The sequence below is a fragment of the Malus domestica genome, chromosome 02 (assembly GCF_042453785.1).
Source record: "Malus domestica chromosome 02, GDT2T_hap1".
NCBI lineage: Eukaryota > Viridiplantae > Streptophyta > Magnoliopsida > Rosales > Rosaceae > Malus > Malus domestica.
In genome coordinates, this window is record NC_091662.1 from 2,636,851 (window position 1) to 2,656,372 (window position 19,522).

Sequence of the window (19,522 nt, forward strand, 5' to 3'; positions counted from 1 at the left end):
TGATTGAAAACGTCACATTAGCTTTTGGGGAAGAATAATTTACTTGGCATGGAAAGCGACGATAAATGTATAATTGCGACGATAAATGAATAATTTACTTGGCATGGAAAGCGACGATAAGAGGCTGTTTGATAATTATTTTGTTTTTAGTTTTTAGATAACCATTTTATTTTGCTATTTACTTTCAATTTCAAACAAAAAAAAAACTGAACCAAATGTTGAAAATTCAAGGTCAACACTTGAAATTCAAGAAAGTAATTTTTCATTTTCAAGGTCAAACAAGATTTCAGTTTTCAGTTCAAAAAACGTAAAAACAAACTGAAAACGAAAAGTTTTTCTCCAAGTTGTAAGATTAGATGGCCCAATTGGCCCAGTCCTAGATCCAGATGGCCCAATCCAAGTGTGTTTTTTTCGCTAAAAAATTATAGTCTTTATTCAAAAACCCTAAACCCCTAAACCTGAAGTTATTACCTTTCTTCTTTCTTCAGCTTTCAAGTCGCGAGCTGCAGAACCAAAAGAGGTCGCAGCAATGGAGATCCCGCAGCAGCAGCAGCAGCAGCAGCAGATTCAAGTCGATCTGGGTAATCTCATGGCCTTCGACCCTCATCACAGCTTCCCCTCTAACCCCTCCTCCAGGTAATTATTTTATATTTCTCTTGTTTTTGGTTTTTTTTTTGTTTTGGTATAATTCTGGGTTTGTAACTGTTTGTGCTCTGAGAAATTAATTGAAAATATAATTTTGGAAATTGGGTTTTTTATTTGGATTAGTCCCAGTAGTAAAGTTGCAGTCTTTAAGTGAAATAGTGAATTTTTTACACTATCCTGATAGGTTTTTTTTCAGTGGGTGAAATTCTGATTTGGTTTTTCGTTTTTGGTTTTTATTAATTTAGGGAGGAATTAGTGAAGGAATGTATAGCGAAAGGGACTGAGTTGGTTCAAGCTATTGCAAATAGTCTTTTCAACTTACCTTCAACTGAAGATATAGACGGTCCAATTGTGCAATTGCCTCGTCCCGAAACGAAACTGCCAAGACAGAAGCATGTAAGTCGTTCCTCTTAGTTTATGATTCTCCAACGATGTTTTTTTTATAGGTTTGATCATGCATATTAACATTGGATAGTGAATACATGATTCACAATCTGTTGTTTGAAAAGAAGTAGAATGGTAGTTTTAGGTAACTGTCGAAATTTTTGTTGATCCCCCCTTTTGTGCTGCCAATTTACGGTTCCTCTCATGGAAATTGGTCGACTAGAATGCTAGCATATGCAGAAGGGCTGTTGATGCTGCTGGTTTTTCTGTAACCAAATTAAGAGTTGCTATTGTATTCTTAGCATAAATAAATGTCTGACTGCCAATGGCATATTCTTTTGTTCTCTGCAGCTGCCAGTGCCTAAACCTCCAACGAAATGGGAAACTTTTGCCAAAACAAAAGGTTAGTCATTACTGTATGAGTCGAATAGTACCTGTGTTCTGTTTCTTTTTTCTTTCGTCTTTCCCCTTCTCTGTCTAGAGTTTCTCATGTGGGCATTTGGGCCTTGAGAAATATAGTTGGATTAAAGATTTTGAGAAATTGGATTATCCTTAAGCTGAACTTATGTGTTGGTTACATTATTTTGATATGTATTGCAGGTATCAAGAATCGTAAAAGAGACAAGATTGCATATGATGAGCCGACTGAAACTTGGAAACGTCGCTTTGGATATGATCGTGCAAATGATGAGAATAGTGTACCTATCATTGAGGCGAAGGAGACTGATGGTAATTGTTTCACAATCTTAAAGCTTTCAGAAAGTCATTATTTTCTTTTGTAAGCACTGAAATGCATGATTTACCTTGTCAATATGATGCGAAAGTTATCTTTCTGCTCTCGTTACTTTTTTTCAGTGCCAGGGGAAGATCCTTTTGCTAAAAGGCAAGAGGATAAAAAGAAAAGAGTTGAAAAACAAGACAAGAATAGGTTGCAGAACTTGAAGCAAGCTGCAAAAGTTGGTGCTTTACCAAGGTTTGCCCTTCTACTTCTCCGTGTTATTCAAAACATAGATGGCTCGTTACTAGTTAAAGTAGAAAACCAGTTAGCTGCTTAGACATCCAATTTGGCAATCGATAACTACAAAACGATATAAGCTAGTGTTTATATTGGAAATTCACACTTTGGGAAAGTTTCAGTGACCTTAGATGTTTCTTTTCCATTGCAACAGCATAATCTAACTAAACTCTTTCACAGCCATGTTCAACTGGCTGCCACACGATTGCCCATAACGGGAACCCAGTCTACAATGAAGAAGTTTTCTAAAGATGAACTGGGTAATGTAGCGGGAATTGCAGCAACTGCAACAGCCAGTGGTGGTAAGTTTGACAAGAAATTGCCAGGTGAAAAACCTCCTAAACATAAAGGAAAGTTCCGCAAGGTATGTATTTCTAATCCTAGCCATGTTCAACTGTTTGTCGCACATCACAATAAACTGATAAATGTACTTGCCCCGTATTCTTTCGCCTTTTGCATTCAGTTTTTACCAGTTGTAGAAGGAAAGGGGAAACACTCGCAAGAGCAGGAACAAACAGATAAAGTACTGAACAAGCTAATCTCTAAGAATTCCCATGAGATATTTAACGTTGACAAGGTTCATCTCTTTCACTGTCAAATGGTTTTCTGCTGCAGTATTCATCCGGTTTGAGTCCCTCTTATTAATTGAATTTTTGTGACACAGGCTGTTAACATGTACAACGTCAAGAAGGACAAGAAGCGAAAGAACAAGCCAGGGATGTCCTCGAGCACGTTAAAACCGAAGAAGAACATCCAAAAGAAGCCATTAAAGAAGGGATCTTCATCGAAAGGAAAGGGAAAGTGAATGTATTATTAATGTCACCGATAAGCTATTGGAGTTTTGATGTAGGTTTTACAAGTTTAATCATTTGGAATCGAAGATTATTATGCAAGACTTCTTTATTTTTCAGGAGCAATGTTTTCAGTCTCTCTCTGTCTCTCTCTCTCTCTCTCTGTCTCTCTCTCTCTCTCTCTCTATGGTGTGTTCATGTCTTTGGGATGAAATATGTCGACGTGTAGTTTTTGGTATTAAACATAGCCACGTAGTCCATTAGGGTCTTCCAATCAAAATGCAACTTTATTCTGCTTAAATGCAAATTTGAAACATCAACAATCAAATTCTATCAGAATCTGGTGGACTCAAAGTCCCAAGAAAGTTTCTCATCCAATATCTAAATTAATGCCTTTTGTTTTACTTGGAATAAGATAAGTCGCGACATGAAAAGTAATTTAAAATGACAAAAATTATGAATGGAAATAATACTTAGCTGTTTAGATATTAGACAAATGCTCGTATTTCATGCATGGTTGTTCAATTATGATATGTGAACGATACCCATGTCTGCATACCCTAATCGGAATGAAATACTCGGTTTTTGATGTATTGATTATAAATTGTAATATGTGACATAATTTTCGATTTCATGTGTTAGTAAATACAAAAAAGTCACAAATATAAATAATTTTTTCTCTTAAAAAGGGGATCAGCTGGTGGCGAAACTACGATAGTTCATCATTTCGAATGTCAGAAAGACTCACAGAGACATTTTAGTCTCATTTTAACTACCATTGTAAGATTCACCAACGCCAAAATGTGAACTCAGGACGAGCTGTATGAAATGTGCACCTGAAGTTTACCCCAACGTTTGTTTTTTAGTGAACACAAGTGTTGTAAACCAAAAGACCTAGAGGGATCATGAACCACAGAAAAATATATAAACTCCACTGGCCCTTTAATCCCCCAATTTCCCCAAGAGTCAAATATAATTGGTTGTCCTAGTTTCGAAGTATTGGCAAATAAAACCTATTCATTTTAAGCCGACCCAACTCTTTTTTCTCCTCAAAGATTGATATTTATATAGTTCCAAGCTTTTGGATTAATGGATAGGAGAAGATTGCAGGCCACTGAAAATACAAACGACGATGTAGTATTCTCTTGTTCTTCCGGGATTAGAATCCGACGCAGTCCTCTAAATAGCACTTCGCAATCCGGTGGACTGTTTGCCAGCGTTGGACAAGTTGCAGGAGGATTTGGTATCACACCAAGTCCACAGAACTCCATAAACCAAACCACAAAGCTTCTGAGCTCCACGTACATGACATACATGCCCACGCCGGACTTCGGGCTGCGAATTAGTAGGGTTGACGAGTTGGTGGAGGCAGAGTCACTGTTCGAGGTTGGAGAAGCAGAAGAGCTGCTGAAAGTCAACAAAATCAAAGGTAATGGTGGTGGTTTGAGGTTGAAAATAAAGGTTGGGAATGCATCACTGAGGAGGCTGGTGAGTGGAGCGGTGGCGGGAGTGGTGTCGCGGATGGCGGTTGCGCCGCTGGAGACGATACGGACGCATTTGATGGTGGGGGGCAGTGGCCACTCCAGTGCTTCTCATGTCTTTCAGTCTATCATGGAAACTGATGGATGGCAGGGCTTGTTCAGGGGTACTTTGGTCAATGTCATCAGGGTTGCTCCAAACAAGGCTATTGAGGTATGATATTCCATACGAGCAAGATATTTAGTACACAAATTCTATGTGCATAACGTCAGTAAAAAATAATTGTGTATTGATAACATCTCGTTAAGTTTTGTTAGCAACAATGATATTGACACATTATCAGTGACATATTAACGATAAAAAAAAAGAACGTTTCGTTCCATAACTAGACTTGTATAACTTCATATTTCGACCTCTTTCCTTTGTGCAGTTATTTGCTTATGACACGGTGAAGAAGCACTTAACTCGACCCGAAGAAGACCTGAAAATCCCTATCCCGGCTTCATCAATCGCAGGCGCTGTTGCCGGATTTAGCTCAACCTTGTGTACATACCCTCTCGAGTTGTTAAAAACACGATTAACAGTCCAGGTAAATTGGTTCCCGAAATTTGAAAGGACTATTGAATTCATTTGGTTTGTTTTCTTCACATTAGTACTCACGGTAACATATTTTACATGATTGCAGAAAGGAGCGTACAACAATTTTTTCGACGCAGTTTCGAAAATTGTCCAACAGGAGGGAGCTGCAGGGCTATACAGAGGCCTCACCCCGAGTTTAATCGGCGTAATTCCATACGCTGCCTCCAACTATTTTGCTTACGATGCGCTCTCAAGAGCTTACAAGAAAGCTTTCAAAAAGGAGGAAATCGGAAACATAGCAACTCTTTTGATCGGATCAGCAGCCGCTGCAATTTCGAGCAGTGCAACTTTCCCGCTTGAGGTGGCTCGGAAGAGAATGCAGGTTGGGGCTCTCGGTGGGAGGCAATACAAGCACATACTTGATGCTCTTTCGAGCATACTTGCCAGTGAAGGAATCAGTGGCCTGTACAGAGGGTTGGGGCCGAGCTACATGAAATTGGTCCCTGCTGCTGGGATTTCCTTCATGTGCTACGAGGCTTGCAAGCGGATACTGAATGAGAACGATGAAGAACTCTAATACAACTATACGCGCCCCAGAAGGACTCCAAATTTCCAATTTTGGATCGTTGATCGAAAAGTAGCAGATGTTCATAACAGCGTGTTTCGATTTGATCACATACTTCATGTTTTGGACAACATCATGAGCATAGTAAGGTTATCGGAGAGCTCATATTCCATAATACAGGCACACCCATGATTGGGTTTAACCTATGACATTTTATCAAGCTGTAAATTTTCCCTTATTTTTGTTTTCATGAGCTAAGTCTTCTTCTTGAGTTAGTTTTGAGTTGGTTTTGAATTGTGTTAATAACAAAATTTTACCAAACAAGAATTATTGACATGACACTCAGAAACTGTTTTTTATTTTAAAAGGTTAGATTTAAGTTGAATATCAAACGGGCTATTAATTTCCTCCAACATTTAACTTGCAAATGGAGTGCGTTTGTATAATTATGTAATACAGAAATGCAAACACATATCGAAAAATGTGAACTGTTCACAAAGAGAGGAAAAATATAATGAACAAAGAAGCAATTAGACACAACACATCCACAAATTATGGGAAATAATTGTGATTGGTAGATTGTTTATTTCGTGACCTAACAATAGCTACCGAAGGCCCTTGGGCAGTTGGGCCTCGTATTTGGATTTCAAATATATATAAACATAATAGAGAAAAAGACCAACAGGGGATGTAGCTCAGATGGTAGAGCGCTCGCTTAGCATGCGAGAGGTATGGGGATCGATACCCCACTTCTCCAACCCAACCATTTTTTATGTTTTAATTAACAGTTATTTTTGTCATTATCCTCCCAAAAAATCCAAGCAAAAATGAAGCCCAAAGCTTGAGATTTGAAGAGGGAAAAATAATAATAATCCATTAAACTGTGATTCAGGATCACATCAACTTTTACAAAATGTGGTTGCTCTCCAAATCTGGGAGCCAATATTTCCAACTCAAAAAACAGATACCAAAAGCAAGAGGCATGTTAGCAGCATCTCCAAAAGCACCCATTTGGTTAACCACTTAAATCTCCAACTTGTAACTTAAGTCTTCAGCAACTAATTCTGCACCTTTATATATTAATTTTACCACCATATAGATATAGATATAGATATAAATATATCTATAGATATAGCCTCTGTAAATATTATCCAAGGTGTTCTGCAGATCTCTAATCCCACCCACCAGCAACAATAGTTTCATAGTTTCCGTAGCCGTTTGGAACAGCAGCAGCATCGTTATAGGGAGCAGCAGACATGCCCCCAGAATAATCTCCATAGCCATAGCTGCTTGGACCGTAATAACCGTCATGCGCATATTGAGAGTCCCTACGATAGTCATATCCACCAAACTTACTGCCACCAGACCTCCTGTTCCGGCCACCACCACCACCACCACTGCTGTATGTCTGTGATTCGCCCTCAGCATATTCGTTCAGCCAGCTTGGAACCTCCTGGTTTGACTCCTGCATCAGTTCGATCAGTCCCTTGGCGAGTGGCTGGTTTTTGGCATTGAAGAAAGCAGTTGCAAGACCTGAATTTCCAGCACGCCCTGTTCGTCCAATCCGGTGAACGTAGTCATCTATGCTTTTTGGCAGATCAAAGTTGATGACATGGGAAACATGAGGGATGTCTAGCCCTCGTGAAGCAACATCTGTCGCCACCAATATTGGGGTCTTGCCACACTTGAACAATCTCAAAGCTTGCTCCCTCTCCTTCAAAATTGGCCAAGTCAAATAATAATTTAGATAGCATAAAGGGCAGACAACAAATTTTTTATTAACAGTCCAGAATAACATGTTTAACCTTAATTACAGCAAGTTTCGAAGACAATGAGACAAACCCCAAGACAAAAATTCTTTTTCCTCCGACCAAAAATGTCGATTAAGCCAATTGCAAGAAAGAAAAAGAATTCATACAGCTACTAAACCTCATTGCACTCGTAACAAATGCAGAAAACATCCGGTAAATACGCGCACACAACCAAAAGATTTCATATAAACAATAAGATATCTGGAAATAAAGAAGCAAAAATGATAAACGAACCATTTGCACTTTATCACCATGTATAGCTATAGCTGGAAAACGATTCATGCGTAACCAGTTTTCTAAAGAATCTGCACTTCTCTTGGTCTCCACAAACACCAAGGTTAAAGCAACCTGAAGTAAGAACAATATTAATCTAAGCATCAGATCTTGAAAAGTATCAATCAAAAACACCATATCATTGCCAAATCGATGCTACAATTAACATTCTCCACGGCTCGTGAATTCTCAAATTGCTATCATACCTTTCCATGAGCTCCATTTGCCTGCTGGCTAAGCAGCTTCATCAAATGGTTTCTTTTGTCCATATCCTCAACGAGTTCAACTCTTTGTGTAATGAGTCCTGTGCTTGATCCAACTCTTCCAACAGATAGAAAAATGTAGTTTGACAGAAAATCTGCAGCGAGCCTCTGCGAGAAACAAAAATTACAAATACAAACATATAAGAGAACAATCATACGATAAGCAGATACAATAAATCAACAAACCAAGCATAACATCAAATCACGCTAGAGAGCATTATCGTTTAATAAACCCACCTGTATTTCATCAGGGAACGTAGCACTGAAAAGCAACGTTTGTCTTGCACCAGAGCGAGGCATGTCCATTTGTTCGACAATCCTCCTTATCTGAGGCTCAAAACCCATGTCCAACATCCTATCAGCCTCATCTAATGCCAAATACTTGATATTACTCAGCGAAACTCGTGACCTCTCAATCATGTCCACCAAGCGACCGGGAGTTGCAACAAGGATATCACAACCTCTATCCAGAATACGTAACTGCAGAATCAAGGATTAAACCATATGTCATTCCAAATTAACACATCTAATATATTAAAGCATCAAGAACAAACCGCGAATCGAGAACCGAGTGAGTAAACATAAATGGATTTAGAACGTTTAACAAATCTTCTACACAAAATGTTTATATGGATCATGATAATATTTCATCACCCGAATCGGGTGAGTAAACACGGCAACCAATTCATCTGAAAAATCAGCAAAAATTAACAACAAAATACAAAAATATAGAGCTGAGAATCACAAAGAAAACGACAAAAACCTGCTGAGAAATTGGAGCTCCACCATAAGCAACAACAATCTTCACCCCACTCTGATAACCAAATTTCTTAGCTTCCTCATGAATCTGCCCAAAAATTCAATAAAAAAGCAAACGCCAAACAAAATTAGGCCAAAATCATAAACCCATTAGCACATGAACTTCGAAGCGACCACAATGGAGCAAATATTTACATACCTGACCAGCCAGCTCTCTCGTCGGAGACAAAATGAGGGCGGAGGGGCACACGCCGCGATCCACGCCGCGAGCCGGCGACAACCCCACACCGTTGTTCAAGACCCCACTGATAATGGGGAAGCAAAACGCAGCCGTTTTGCCGGACCCAGTCTGAGCACAGGCCATCAAGTCGCGGCCAGCCATGGCTATCGGAATAGCGTGGCGCTGAATCGGCGTGGGCTTCACGTACTTGCACCGCTTGATGTTTTCGTTCAAGCATTCGGCCAAATCGATCTCGACAAACGTGTCCACCGGCGGCGGAATGTCCTCGCCGCTCGCCTCCACCGGGATGTCTTCGTAGGCGTCGAAATTGATACCGCCATTTCCATCGCCTTCGTCCTCAGTGACTTTGAGCTGATCAAATTCCTCAGAGACATTATCAAACGGGTTTGGGTCTGGGGTCGGGTTTGGGGGCGTTTGAGCCCAAAAGCGAGCGCCACCACGTCCGCGACCTCGTCCTCCGCCACCGCGACCCGGACCGTTCCGGCCGGCTTGCCTTCCTGGACCACCAGCGTAGCTTTGCCGAAAGCCGTACTGGGCCGACTCGGTTGGGGGCGCGTAGCCGTAACCGTACGACCCGCCGCCGCCTTCACTGTTTCGGAGATGCCGAGGTATATATTTGGGCAGAGTTCGGCGAGTCGGGTTCCGAGTTGACTCGGTGAAGGAATCGGACCAAGGCATTGTCATCTCCGATGGCTTTTTTTCTGTAAAACAAATTCTCAGATGAAAAATGGGGAGAAAATGAAAGGGTTTTATAAAAATGTAGAGAGAGATTGAAGGTTCTGGGGATCCGTACGGACGGAGGTTTGCTTCGAATATCGCAAAATGGAGTCCGTATTTTAGAGAGAGAGAGAGAGAGAGAGCGCGATGGAGAGGATGTGGGAAAAAGCTGCAGTGACAGTGTGTAGTAAAATCACTCACTCTCTTTCCCTCTCTTGTTTATCTCTCCTCTTTTCGTTTTCCTTTCCCATGAAGAAAGCCTGCAAAACCCTAAAAACCCCTTCGTGTCTAGAGAGAGAAAGAGGAGAGAGAGGGTGAGAGGGACGTTTTCTCGCTCCTCTCAGGAGATGTATGTGGGGGAGAGAGAGGGTTTTTCGCACGTTCATTTAATTGCGCGCGTGCTCTGAGCCCTCGAATTTTGGTTCGACGAATTTTATTCTTATTTTGTGACGTGGAGGCTTTCTATTGGGTAGTAAGAGAGGTATACAGTGGAGCTGTAAGGCAGCCGATTGGTTCTCACAAAAGGACTTGGATCCTCTCCTGAGCCAGTCCCAACGAAGCCTAAGGATCAATTGATCATAGCCCTTTAATTTGATCCTGCGGTTAAAAACGGTTCTCCACAGTTGTCCCTCTCCACCCCTCTTAACATCTCCCGCACCTCTCTCTCACTCCCCTCCCCCTCATTCTCTCTTGGACAAGGATTGTTTGCCCTCTACTTCCAGTGCTCTTCCCGTGCCCCTGTTTTGTGTGATCAAGATTAAGCCACGTTAACATTTTATATTGTTTTTTTATAGATATAATAAGACAAAAATGAATAGTAATATAAAATGTTGATGTAGGTTAACCGTGACCACACAAACAGAAGGGCACGAGAAGGTCACCGGAAGTGGAGGGCAGACAATACTTGTCCCTCTCTCTCTCAACGCATCCATGGTCGATCGTCACCAAAACCCAGAACAAACCCAGCAACAACAGAGAGCACCGAGACCCAACAACCCTTACACCCCCACAAATGCCTCCACACACAACCCATATGGGACTGAAGACGATGATGCGGGGTGAAGAAGATTACACCGAGGACGGTGGCGATGACGGTGAGGCCAACGAGGATAAGGAGAATGGCACCAGAGACGAAGAGGGAGGGGAAGCCAACGAGCTGGACAGAGTTGGGTGCACTGCCTTGGCCGTTCTTGGCCACATGATCAAATTGAAGGGTTGTGATCAATTGATCCCCAGGCTAGCTTAGGAGAGTATCCAAGTCTCTCACAAAATATCTTTCAAGTGGTGACGTGGCAGGTTGCTGATGCTGGGAAATTGTGGACTTTTTGGTGCTGTAACACGCGCCAAGAATGCGAGTGGACTTCTGAATCGAGAAAACCAACGGCCGTGAGGGTAGAATCGGATTTTGGCATCTTTACCCGCAAGTTGCGGGCTTGCGGCTATTGGCTATGTAGCTGGCGTAAAGCCTCTGGTGGGACCCAATATTATATGGGGGGGTCATGCACGTACTAAAGCATGAGATTTTATAGTACTCACGAGAATCATATTCTCTGGATTCTGAGTATCATGTTCTTTGAGTATTTTAACCGTTACGTTTATGATGAAAAATATAAAATCAAGATCTCGCGATTAAAAAGTTATATGTACATATAGGTTTAATAATTTTTTGCATGATCTGTTAATTTGATATGAAAATAACAAATTTTGAGTTAATTTGTTAATGAATCATGTAGTTATCGGGTCATCCGTTAAAACTCTGTTAACAAATTTGATCGTTATTGAGTCACTTTTTAAAAACCTATAATATATCGTTTGCTAGATATAGACATTAGACGTGGCAATATAAGGTCATCTCCAACCGAAAGCTGGTTATAGGGCTCGTTTTAGTCATGTCACAAAAAACCGTCTCCAACCGAGGGCCATAGGGCCAAACATAATTTATTATTTAAAAACTAAATTCAAATCCAACGCCTAAGTGACGTCAGCATGAAGTAGGCGTTTAAGTTTTAGAGTAAATTGTACAAATGGTCCCTCAATTTTAATCAAATTGGAGCAATAGTCCCTCAACTAAAAATCCATTACCATTGGTCCCTCAACTTATCAAAATGTGTAGCTATAGTCATTTTCATCAATTTTGTCAAAATTTTGTCAAAATAAGCTATGTTGGAATGACCATTTATATAATTAGGGTTCCTTAACTCATCAAAGTGTATAATTATGGTTCTTTTCGTCAACTATGTCAAAAAATTTGTCAAAACGAGTTATATTGGAAGGACCATTGCTACAATTGGGTTAAAGTTAAATGACAATTTCTCCACTTGAATTAAAGTTCAGGGACCAATGGTAATGAATTTTTAGTTGAGGGACCATAGATGCACGTTTTGATAAGTTGAGGGACCAAAGGTAATGGATTTTTAGTTGAAGGACCATTGCTCCAATTTGATTAAAGTTGAGGGACCATTTGTACAATTTACTCTAAGTTTTATGTTGTTAAATGTTTTTAAAAATGTTGTTTAAGTTTCATGTAGTTAAATGTTTTTTTATGTTGTATAATTTTTATGTTGGTTAATGTTGTTTCATGTTACTTAATTTAATTTAATGTTGTATAATAGCTTAAAAAGTTATAGGAACAAATGGAATTTATAAAAAAATATGAAACAAATTTTGTGAAATAGAAGTTATAGGAAAAATGGAATTTAAAAAAAATATGATACAAATTTTGTAAAATAGAAGTTATAGCAAAAAAATGGAATTTAAAAAAAATATATGAAACAAATTTTGTAAAATATAAGTTATAGGAAAAAAAAAAGAATTTGTAGAAAAAAAATAGAATTAAAAAATAGAAGTTATAGGAAAAAAAGTTTGTAAATAAATAAAAAAAAATTGTAAAAAAATTCAAAAATAACTGCTAGCTGACGTCAGTGAGCCGTTATATTCAAAATTTTCCATGCTATTTGTGTCGGTTATAACCGACACTATTCCTTTTATTTCTGTCGGTTATAATTGACACCAAAACCGACAATTTAAAAAAAAAAATCGAGCTGGCTGGCTAGTTGCATGTGGCCAACCCTTTGGCCCTTTGGCCCTTTCAGATTCTGTGGAGCCCACAAGACCTCTGCCCTAGCCCTCGGTTGGAGATGATTTTCGGGCTATTTTCGGCCCTCTGGACCTTTCGGTTGGAGATGGCCTAAGAATCCTATAATGTAGGGGTTGCTTGGATAATAGTTTGAACTTAATATCACTTTCTAATAGAAAATATTACATTTTACCCTAAACCCTACATGGTTTAGAGCATGTAAACGGTTCAGTTCTATAATATTTGTTCTAACATTTCGTCAAGGTAATAGTTATGAATAATTATCGACTCTTGGGAAACTGGTAGAAAAATGGGACATATTACGGGGCATACATTACAGATATCCTAGGAGAATCTTAATGCAGGGTAGAGATTGTGCAGTTTACCTATCTTAATATAAATGGCTGATGAAAATATATTTTCATAGTATGGTTTTTATATTGTCGCACTTCAGTTATACCATTTATGTTCCAACTAAGCATATAAATTTATCTTCGAGCAAGAACCACCATCCATCATTATCTCTTATTTTTTTTATTTATTCATTTTAATATTTTGTGCTTTGGATTTTATCTCTATATTTTATACAGCATGCCCTATATGTATCTCCTCTCTCCCCTTCTCCATCTATTCTCTCTCAGAAAAAAGCATGATCCGCAGCGTATACAAATACGTAGCCGTAATTGGCCGCGCACACGAATCCGTTTCCGTGATTCGCCGCGCACTCAACTCTGAAGCCAAACAACCAGTCAAGTACGACATGGGGTCAAGATCATCCGGCGAGGGGCTTGAATCAAACAGCGGCCGCGATTGATGATGGTATTGTGCCTTTAATCGATATTTGTTTTAGGGTTTGTGATCGAGGAGTTTGCTAGCTTTTGGTATTTTGCTTCTCATAGATGAGCCAAGTGCCATATACTTGTGACGGCTCGTAGATGATCCTAGTAACGAAAAATCATATTTTTACACTAAAAAGTCAAACATGATACTATTTATTTTATCTTCTATTTTGTCCTTATCGTTAAAACTCAAAGTTTTCAAGTTTTCAACCTTTTTCATAAGTTTTCCTTATTATTAAAAGCTAAAATTACCTTCTAATGCAATGCATGGACTTCCTCGTGCATGATTTTCATCACAATAATTCATATATGTAACTGCTACTTTGTCTGCATCAGAATGGTTGCCTTAGAATTTGTGTAATTGCCTCAATACTTTATAGACTGGCAAAAATCTTCAGCTCTTCGTCCTCCCACCCTCCTCCCCTCGGGGACACGAGTTTTCTTATTCCCAGTTCTCTTATGTTTCCTAATTTTAGTTGCTTATACATGTTTCCCGTATATACCGAGCTTTTTGGCTTTGTCGTTGTCGTCGTCTCGCATTGTTTTTATTTGTATTCGACATTTAAATGGAACTGCAATGTGAAAACAGATAGCAAGGCAGAAGAATTCAATGAAGGAATGGCTGCTGGCTCTGGGACTAAACTCACACCTGAAGAAGAAGAAGCAAAACTTAGATATGGTCCTTGTGAACGTTGTGGAAAGGAGAAAGACCACGCGACTAAAAACTGCCCTCTGAAGACTATTTGGATTTAACAGATAGAATGCAGTGGAGACAAATGCATTTGTAATTTCTAAGTTATGTCAGTCTTTTAGAACAAGAAGCCTTATTATTAAGTAAGTGTCGTTGCACTACTACGAAACCATTTATTAGTGTCGTTATGATAACCGACAAGAAACGTATATTACTATCGGATATTAAGCAAAATCCGACAGAAAATGGATGCAGTGGCAACTGGTTTGGTGTTTTTTAATGAAAAGTTTGTGTGGTTTTTAGTGATAATGTATGCATCAAGATTCAACGGCAACCGGTTTGGTGTTTTTTAATGAAAAGTTTGCGTGAATTAGCATATGATTTATGCTTTAATTTGGAAACAGGACTGGTTGGTGAATGTTGTTGGCGTAGTAATCATCTACAATTTTTCAGTAATCTGAGTTTTGAACTTTTGAGTACGATCCCCTTGTCCTCATTGAGGAGGCATTTTGTGCGCATTGAGGGGCCGTTGAATGAGATGAAGACGGATATGTTTTCAGACTGGTATGACCATTGGACGTGTTTTTGTATGATGTAAAATATGAAGCTTAACATAGCGAAAATTTTAGCGTACGGATATCCGTTTGTGACACCTCTACATATGGATCCCACAGGGCGTCTTATGCAAGAATTTCACCTAATTTAGACCTATGGTAAGGCCTCCGGCGGGTGGAGGACTTACCCCTGTTCAGCCATTTCAGATCCGGTCAAAAGATGTTTCTCTTCCTCCTCAAGTCTTTCCAACCATTTAAGTCCAAGATCACATCCTGCTTTCGCAGCAATCTGGAATCGTTCTCTTGCCATCTCTATGGGATCTGTTACGCTTTCCTTTCTGGCCAAAGGACCCCTCTTTGAAGAGAACTTCGTCACGGATTCGGGGATTTCAGCACCTAAGACATGCAAATTTATCATTAAGAGTAGAAAATTCGTTACAAAATTGGCAAAGGAAATGTATGCAGACAAATAAAATATAGCCATGCCATATATTTTTTTTTACAATTGGGAGCAGCCTCTCCACAAATGGGGGTAAGGCTAGCCGACATTCACCTCTCCCAGACCCTGCGTAAAGCGGGAGCCTTGTGCACTGGGTACGACCTTTTTGGTGATACCATAGGTGTTTAGAACCCTTTTTGTATCAATAGAATGATCGCCAAAAACTACCAGCGAAACTCCAAATCATCCTTCATAGTTACACGGTCTATGACTATGACTGGACATCAAATTCCACATAAAACAGAAGAAGCGTGGTTAAAAGAACAGACCTCTAAGAAGAAGAGATCCAAATGCTATAGCTGCACCGGGATGTCCCTGCACATATTAAAAGGAATAACAGTTTAAAATGGTGCACTAGTTAAACAATGTTGAGGTTCCATGTACGTGATAAAAGTTTTTCTATCTCCTATCTTTGCAAAACAGTTGCACCAGCATGTTGTATACCTAGTTAACGGATTGTCAATTTGAGGAGCGGACATTAAGATTCATAAAAACTGATTCTGTACACAAATCAGTGAAATTATGAGAGAGAGAGTGAGAGAGAGAGTGAGAGAGAGAGTCACTCCAACTACTAAATCGTCTGGAAAAACAAGCGTTCAGTATATACAAAGCAAAAATGCTACCATGTTTTGGATCACGAAACTTAAAACTCATTTTGCAAATGGAAGAAAGTGGGGCTATTCAAGTCAAGAAATATGAAAATTTTAATTTACTCATCTTTGCAAATGTCACAATAGCTTATCAAGTATATCTAACCCCGTTTCAAAGATCACCATTTTTTTACCAACAAAAATCTACGACTACTAAAGCACTTCAAGTTTAAACAATGTCCATTTTTCTACCACCAGTACTTAGTTTCCACCCGCATGCATATCCCTCATCGATGATCCATTGCTGAAACTGACTAGGGGGTACCAGGAGCTCTTTTACCTTATCCGATGCCCTATAGAAACACCACATTGCAGAGGCAATATCTTTTTTCACGCAGTCTCCCGTCAGATACACAGAACCAAGAAGGTAAAGAGCACCTGGATGCAACTAGAACATAGAGAGCTCAAGTAAGGCTTTGAAAACATTTCGGAATCATTACAATTTGCATCTACATGTGAAAACATACCTGGTCGACAGCCTTCTCTATATAATGGAAAGCTTGCTGATCCGAATGGACGTATTCATTCTAACGAAAAACAAAACAGTTGAAAACTCAGTAATATAAACCAAAAGCAAAGTGAACTAATAGGGGAGAACTTAAGTGCCGGAGTCACTAAACTTCATAGGTTAGGGGAACATAAAACTATCCTTAAGAAAGCTAAACCGATAAACACAAAAAAAAAAAAAAAATCTTCTAACTTCAAATACAAATTTCTTAGAATTCTTACATCAACTCGAAGACGACAACCCAGTTCGTACTGTGCATCCGGATCACCCATATCTGCCGCTTCAACTAACAAAGCAGCTCCTCTGTTATAACGAAAAATGGCGTAACATATCAATCAAATGACCTCCATCATGATGCATTACAAAGCAGTAATGTAGGGAATGCAGAGCACCATCAGAAAAGCAACACGAGAAAACACCGAAACGAGACGATTAAAACAACGAAAAACCGAACTTACATAGCTTTGCAGGCTCCCGGGACATGGTATTTCAAATGCAATTTGGACAACCAATACCTGGCATGGGTATTCGAATTGTCAGCCTCCAGTGCCAACTCAAAATTCTCCTTCGCTCCCTGATACAATTCAAACAACAGAAACCCAAAAATATAAACATATCGTACCCAGTGCACAAGGCTCCCGCTTTACGCAGGATCTGGCAGAGGTGAATGTCGGCTAGCCTTACCCCCATTTATGGAGAGGCTGCTTCCAAGTCTCGAACCCGAGACCTACCGCTCATGGGCGAAGGCACTTGCCATCGCACCAATTGCGACCTCTCAAAAATATAAACATATAAATCACATAAAAAAAATAATAATAGTTATCACAAATTCATGAACAAAAAGCACAAATTTCACAACTGGGGTTTGAGAAAACTACATAATTTACATAAAAAAATGAAAATTTATTCCAAATTCATAAACAAAAATGCAAATTCACAAATAGGGTTTGAGTTACATAATTAACATCTGAAATTAAATTAATTAATTACCCGTAAAAGAGGGATGAGGCGGCGATCGTTGAGCTCGCAGTAATCGATGACTCGGTCGACTTCCTTGAGGGCGCTCCAGCCTTTTGCTATCAACTCCATCGCCTTCTTGTTCCTGCTGTGCATCTCTCTCTGCAAAAAACCCAACCAGGAAATGGAAATATAAGCAAACGGAATTATGAGTGAGAGATTCAGCGGGAACGTAAGCTTGGGAGAGCGGAAAATGTGTACGGACCCGCTGATTGAATTGGGTGAGTCCATTGGGAGGTCGGAGACTGAGCTTCTTCAGCAGCTGCCTCTGCATCGTCTGTGTACACTGTGTGTGCTAGACACAGAGAGAGATGGAGAGAGAAAAGAGACAATAAGGGTGAGAGAGCGGTGGTGGAGGCGTTGGGCGGAGAAGCGGCGGAGGTTATGGCGAAGGAGAGAAAGATGCCGGAGAGAGGAGAACGGGAGTGAGTGATTCAAAGCAGTAATTTTTCTACCGAATAGGAAATCCGGGTTTTTTGACCCGCTTGTTATTAAACTGACGGTTTATCTATCTCGTCCGTCAGCCTAAAATAATTGGGCTTCGACCCATTTGAAACCCAAACAGCTTATAAGGAGGCCCGTGGCCTACAAAATCCCATAACACAAACACTATGATTATGGGCCTATTTTGAACTGTTCATGTAAGGGTTGAAAATGATTTTGGCTCGTTTGGATGTGCTTTTAAAATAGTTGAAAACACTTTTAGTGAAAACAATTTTGGGTTTCAAAAGCACTTTAAGTGCTTTCTACAAGAAGCACCAGCTATGTGTTTCTTCCAGGAAGCACTTTAAGTGCTTTTCCAGGATTTACTTGCATTTTTATTAAGGATTGATTCAAAAAACATTTTCACCAAAAGCGTTTTCAGTTATTTTAAAAACACATCCAAACGAGCTAACGATCAAAATTTTTTTTGGGTTATGTTTGACAAAAAGCATAAAAGCGCTTTTGAGCTGTAAAAGTACTTTTCCGATAAGCACACAGCAGAAAAGCCACTCTATATTGTTTTTTCATAAAGTACTAAGTTTTAAATAAAACTCTGACCTGTGAGATAAAATCACTTTAGTTGATAACTTATGAGTACAAGGACTTGTTTGGAAGTGCCTTTAAAATAAGCGCTCTTGATGAAAATATTTTTTAACCCGATCCTTAGTAAAAATGTAAGTAAATCCTGAAAAAACACTTAAAGTGCTTCCAAAAAAATCACATATTTGGTGCTTCTTCTAAAAAGCATTTAAAGTGTTTTTTAAACTCAAAATCAATTTGACCAAAAGCTCATTTTAAAAAACTTCCAAATGAGCACTAAGTGTTTCATCATTAAGACATATAATAAATCTTGAAAAGAGCTTTAAAGGAATTTTCGCATACTTTAGTTTAACCAAATTAACTAGAACAATATACTTCCACTTGTATGCTTAAGTTCGAATCTCGGTCTAATGTTATAATTATTTAAGCATTTTCACATTACAAATGCGATGAAACTCCTAAAATCAAGCTCTTTTCACATTACAAATGCGATGAAATTTCTAGAATGAAACTCCTCTCACATAACCAATTATTGCTACTTTCAGCTCATCCATCACACCACATGCTTTCAAATTTTCAATCAAACCCCATCCTTGACGCGTGTCATATTGGTCAAGTACTATGCCAAATACTTTTAAAAAGTGATTAGCTTGTCGTGGCAGTCGATTTTTTCGAAAGCTAAAAATACTTACAAAGATATTTTAGCTTTTTTCTGATCAAAATCATGTAATTCGTTATTACTGGAATTTAACAACTTTATATATAATTAATTATTTATATATGTGTTATTTATGTTGCTTTCCTCTTTGCTAAGAACCTCATATAAAGTCAACGATGTGTAACATGTGTTGATGAATTCCAAGTAGTTGAATCACGAGGGATGACAAAGAATTATTAAGTCAATAAAATACTAAAAAATTAACCAAATGTTCCCAATTTATACAAGTAATTTGAATATTATGTTATTTTCCTTTTAGAAGCAAAATTACACTAGTTATTGACCACTCAACATAATGTTTAGAAATTATTTTAAAATGAGTGAAAGTGTTTTTAGAGAAAACTTTCACGTACTTTTGCAGGATTTATATGCATTTTTTACTAAGTATTGGTTTTAAAACCATTACAAAAAACGCTTTCAATTAC

The 19,522-nt window shown here is 38.9% G+C and overlaps 4 protein-coding genes, 1 long non-coding RNA gene and 1 other non-coding gene across 6 annotated transcripts; 4 read left to right on the forward strand and 2 right to left on the reverse strand.

Moving 5' to 3' along the window:
* Positions 1 to 433: 433 nt before the first annotated feature.
* LOC103426598 (ribosome biogenesis regulatory protein homolog) lies at positions 434 to 2,954 on the forward strand. The gene is made up of 8 exons (XM_008364685.4): positions 434 to 636; positions 891 to 1,041; positions 1,381 to 1,432; positions 1,630 to 1,758; positions 1,885 to 2,002; positions 2,225 to 2,408; positions 2,508 to 2,621; positions 2,709 to 2,954. The coding sequence occupies exons 1-8, from the start codon at positions 530 to 532 to the stop codon at positions 2,847 to 2,849; spliced, it is 996 nt and encodes a 331-aa protein (XP_008362907.2). The 5' UTR covers positions 434 to 529; the 3' UTR covers positions 2,850 to 2,954.
* Positions 2,955 to 3,750: 796 nt separating this feature from the next.
* On the forward strand, positions 3,751 to 5,799 carry LOC103448233 (adenine nucleotide transporter BT1, chloroplastic/mitochondrial-like). The gene is made up of 3 exons (XM_008387488.4): positions 3,751 to 4,527; positions 4,745 to 4,903; positions 5,000 to 5,799. Exons 1-3 carry the CDS (start codon positions 3,925 to 3,927, stop codon positions 5,468 to 5,470), a joined length of 1,233 nt encoding a protein of 410 aa, XP_008385710.2. The 5' UTR covers positions 3,751 to 3,924; the 3' UTR covers positions 5,471 to 5,799.
* Positions 5,800 to 6,142: 343 nt separating this feature from the next.
* TRNAA-AGC (transfer RNA alanine (anticodon AGC)) lies at positions 6,143 to 6,215 on the forward strand. Its single transcript has one exon. It is a non-coding gene; the product is annotated as a tRNA-Ala (tRNA).
* A 90-nt stretch (positions 6,216 to 6,305) lies between these two features.
* LOC103426600 (DEAD-box ATP-dependent RNA helicase 52C-like) lies at positions 6,306 to 9,843 on the reverse strand. The gene is made up of 6 exons (XM_008364687.4): positions 8,764 to 9,843; positions 8,569 to 8,652; positions 8,043 to 8,285; positions 7,749 to 7,913; positions 7,504 to 7,617; positions 6,306 to 7,172 (listed from the first exon to the last, which is right to left on the reverse strand). Exons 1-6 carry the CDS (start codon positions 9,487 to 9,489, stop codon positions 6,630 to 6,632), a joined length of 1,875 nt encoding a protein of 624 aa, XP_008362909.3. The 5' UTR covers positions 9,490 to 9,843; the 3' UTR covers positions 6,306 to 6,629.
* A 3,364-nt stretch (positions 9,844 to 13,207) lies between these two features.
* LOC114827478 (uncharacterized) lies at positions 13,208 to 14,504 on the forward strand. Its single transcript, XR_003776552.2, has 2 exons — positions 13,208 to 13,417; positions 14,027 to 14,504. It is a non-coding gene; the product is annotated as an uncharacterized lncRNA (long non-coding RNA).
* Positions 14,505 to 14,695: 191 nt separating this feature from the next.
* LOC103406728 (uncharacterized) lies at positions 14,696 to 17,857 on the reverse strand. Its single transcript, XM_008345719.4, has 8 exons — positions 17,562 to 17,857; positions 17,330 to 17,458; positions 16,798 to 16,913; positions 16,561 to 16,642; positions 16,299 to 16,358; positions 16,112 to 16,219; positions 15,451 to 15,496; positions 14,696 to 15,078 (listed from the first exon to the last, which is right to left on the reverse strand). The coding sequence occupies exons 1-8, from the start codon at positions 17,628 to 17,630 to the stop codon at positions 14,867 to 14,869; spliced, it is 822 nt and encodes a 273-aa protein (XP_008343941.2). The 5' UTR covers positions 17,631 to 17,857; the 3' UTR covers positions 14,696 to 14,866.
* Positions 17,858 to 19,522: the final 1,665 nt, after the last annotated feature.

Coding starts and splice junctions, on each gene's coding strand:
- LOC103448233 (XM_008387488.4), top strand. CDS start 3,925: ATGGATAGGAGAAGATTGCAGGCCACTGAAAATACAAACGACGATGTA. Junction 4,528..4,744: donor CTCCAAACAAGGCTATTGAG/GTATGATATTCC, acceptor TCCTTTGTGCAG/TTATTTGCTTATGACACGGT. Junction 4,904..4,999: donor AAACACGATTAACAGTCCAG/GTAAATTGGTTC, acceptor ACATGATTGCAG/AAAGGAGCGTACAACAATTT.
- LOC103426600 (XM_008364687.4), bottom strand. CDS start 9,489: ATGACAATGCCTTGGTCCGATTCCTTCACCGAGTCAACTCGGAACCCG. Junction 8,653..8,763: donor CGAGAGAGCTGGCTGGTCAG/GTATGTAAATAT, acceptor ATTTTTGGGCAG/ATTCATGAGGAAGCTAAGAA. Junction 7,618..7,748: donor CAAATGGAGCTCATGGAAAG/GTATGATAGCAA, acceptor TTCTTACTTCAG/GTTGCTTTAACCTTGGTGTT.
- LOC103406728 (XM_008345719.4), bottom strand. CDS start 17,630: ATGCAGAGGCAGCTGCTGAAGAAGCTCAGTCTCCGACCTCCCAATGGA. Junction 16,359..16,560: donor GTTGTCGTCTTCGAGTTGAT/GTAAGAATTCTA, acceptor GTTTTTCGTTAG/AATGAATACGTCCATTCGGA. Junction 16,220..16,298: donor TAGAGAAGGCTGTCGACCAG/GTATGTTTTCAC, acceptor TCTATGTTCTAG/TTGCATCCAGGTGCTCTTTA.
- LOC103426598 (XM_008364685.4), top strand. CDS start 530: ATGGAGATCCCGCAGCAGCAGCAGCAGCAGCAGCAGATTCAAGTCGAT. Junction 637..890: donor CCCTCTAACCCCTCCTCCAG/GTAATTATTTTA, acceptor TTATTAATTTAG/GGAGGAATTAGTGAAGGAAT. Junction 1,759..1,884: donor TGAGGCGAAGGAGACTGATG/GTAATTGTTTCA, acceptor ACTTTTTTTCAG/TGCCAGGGGAAGATCCTTTT.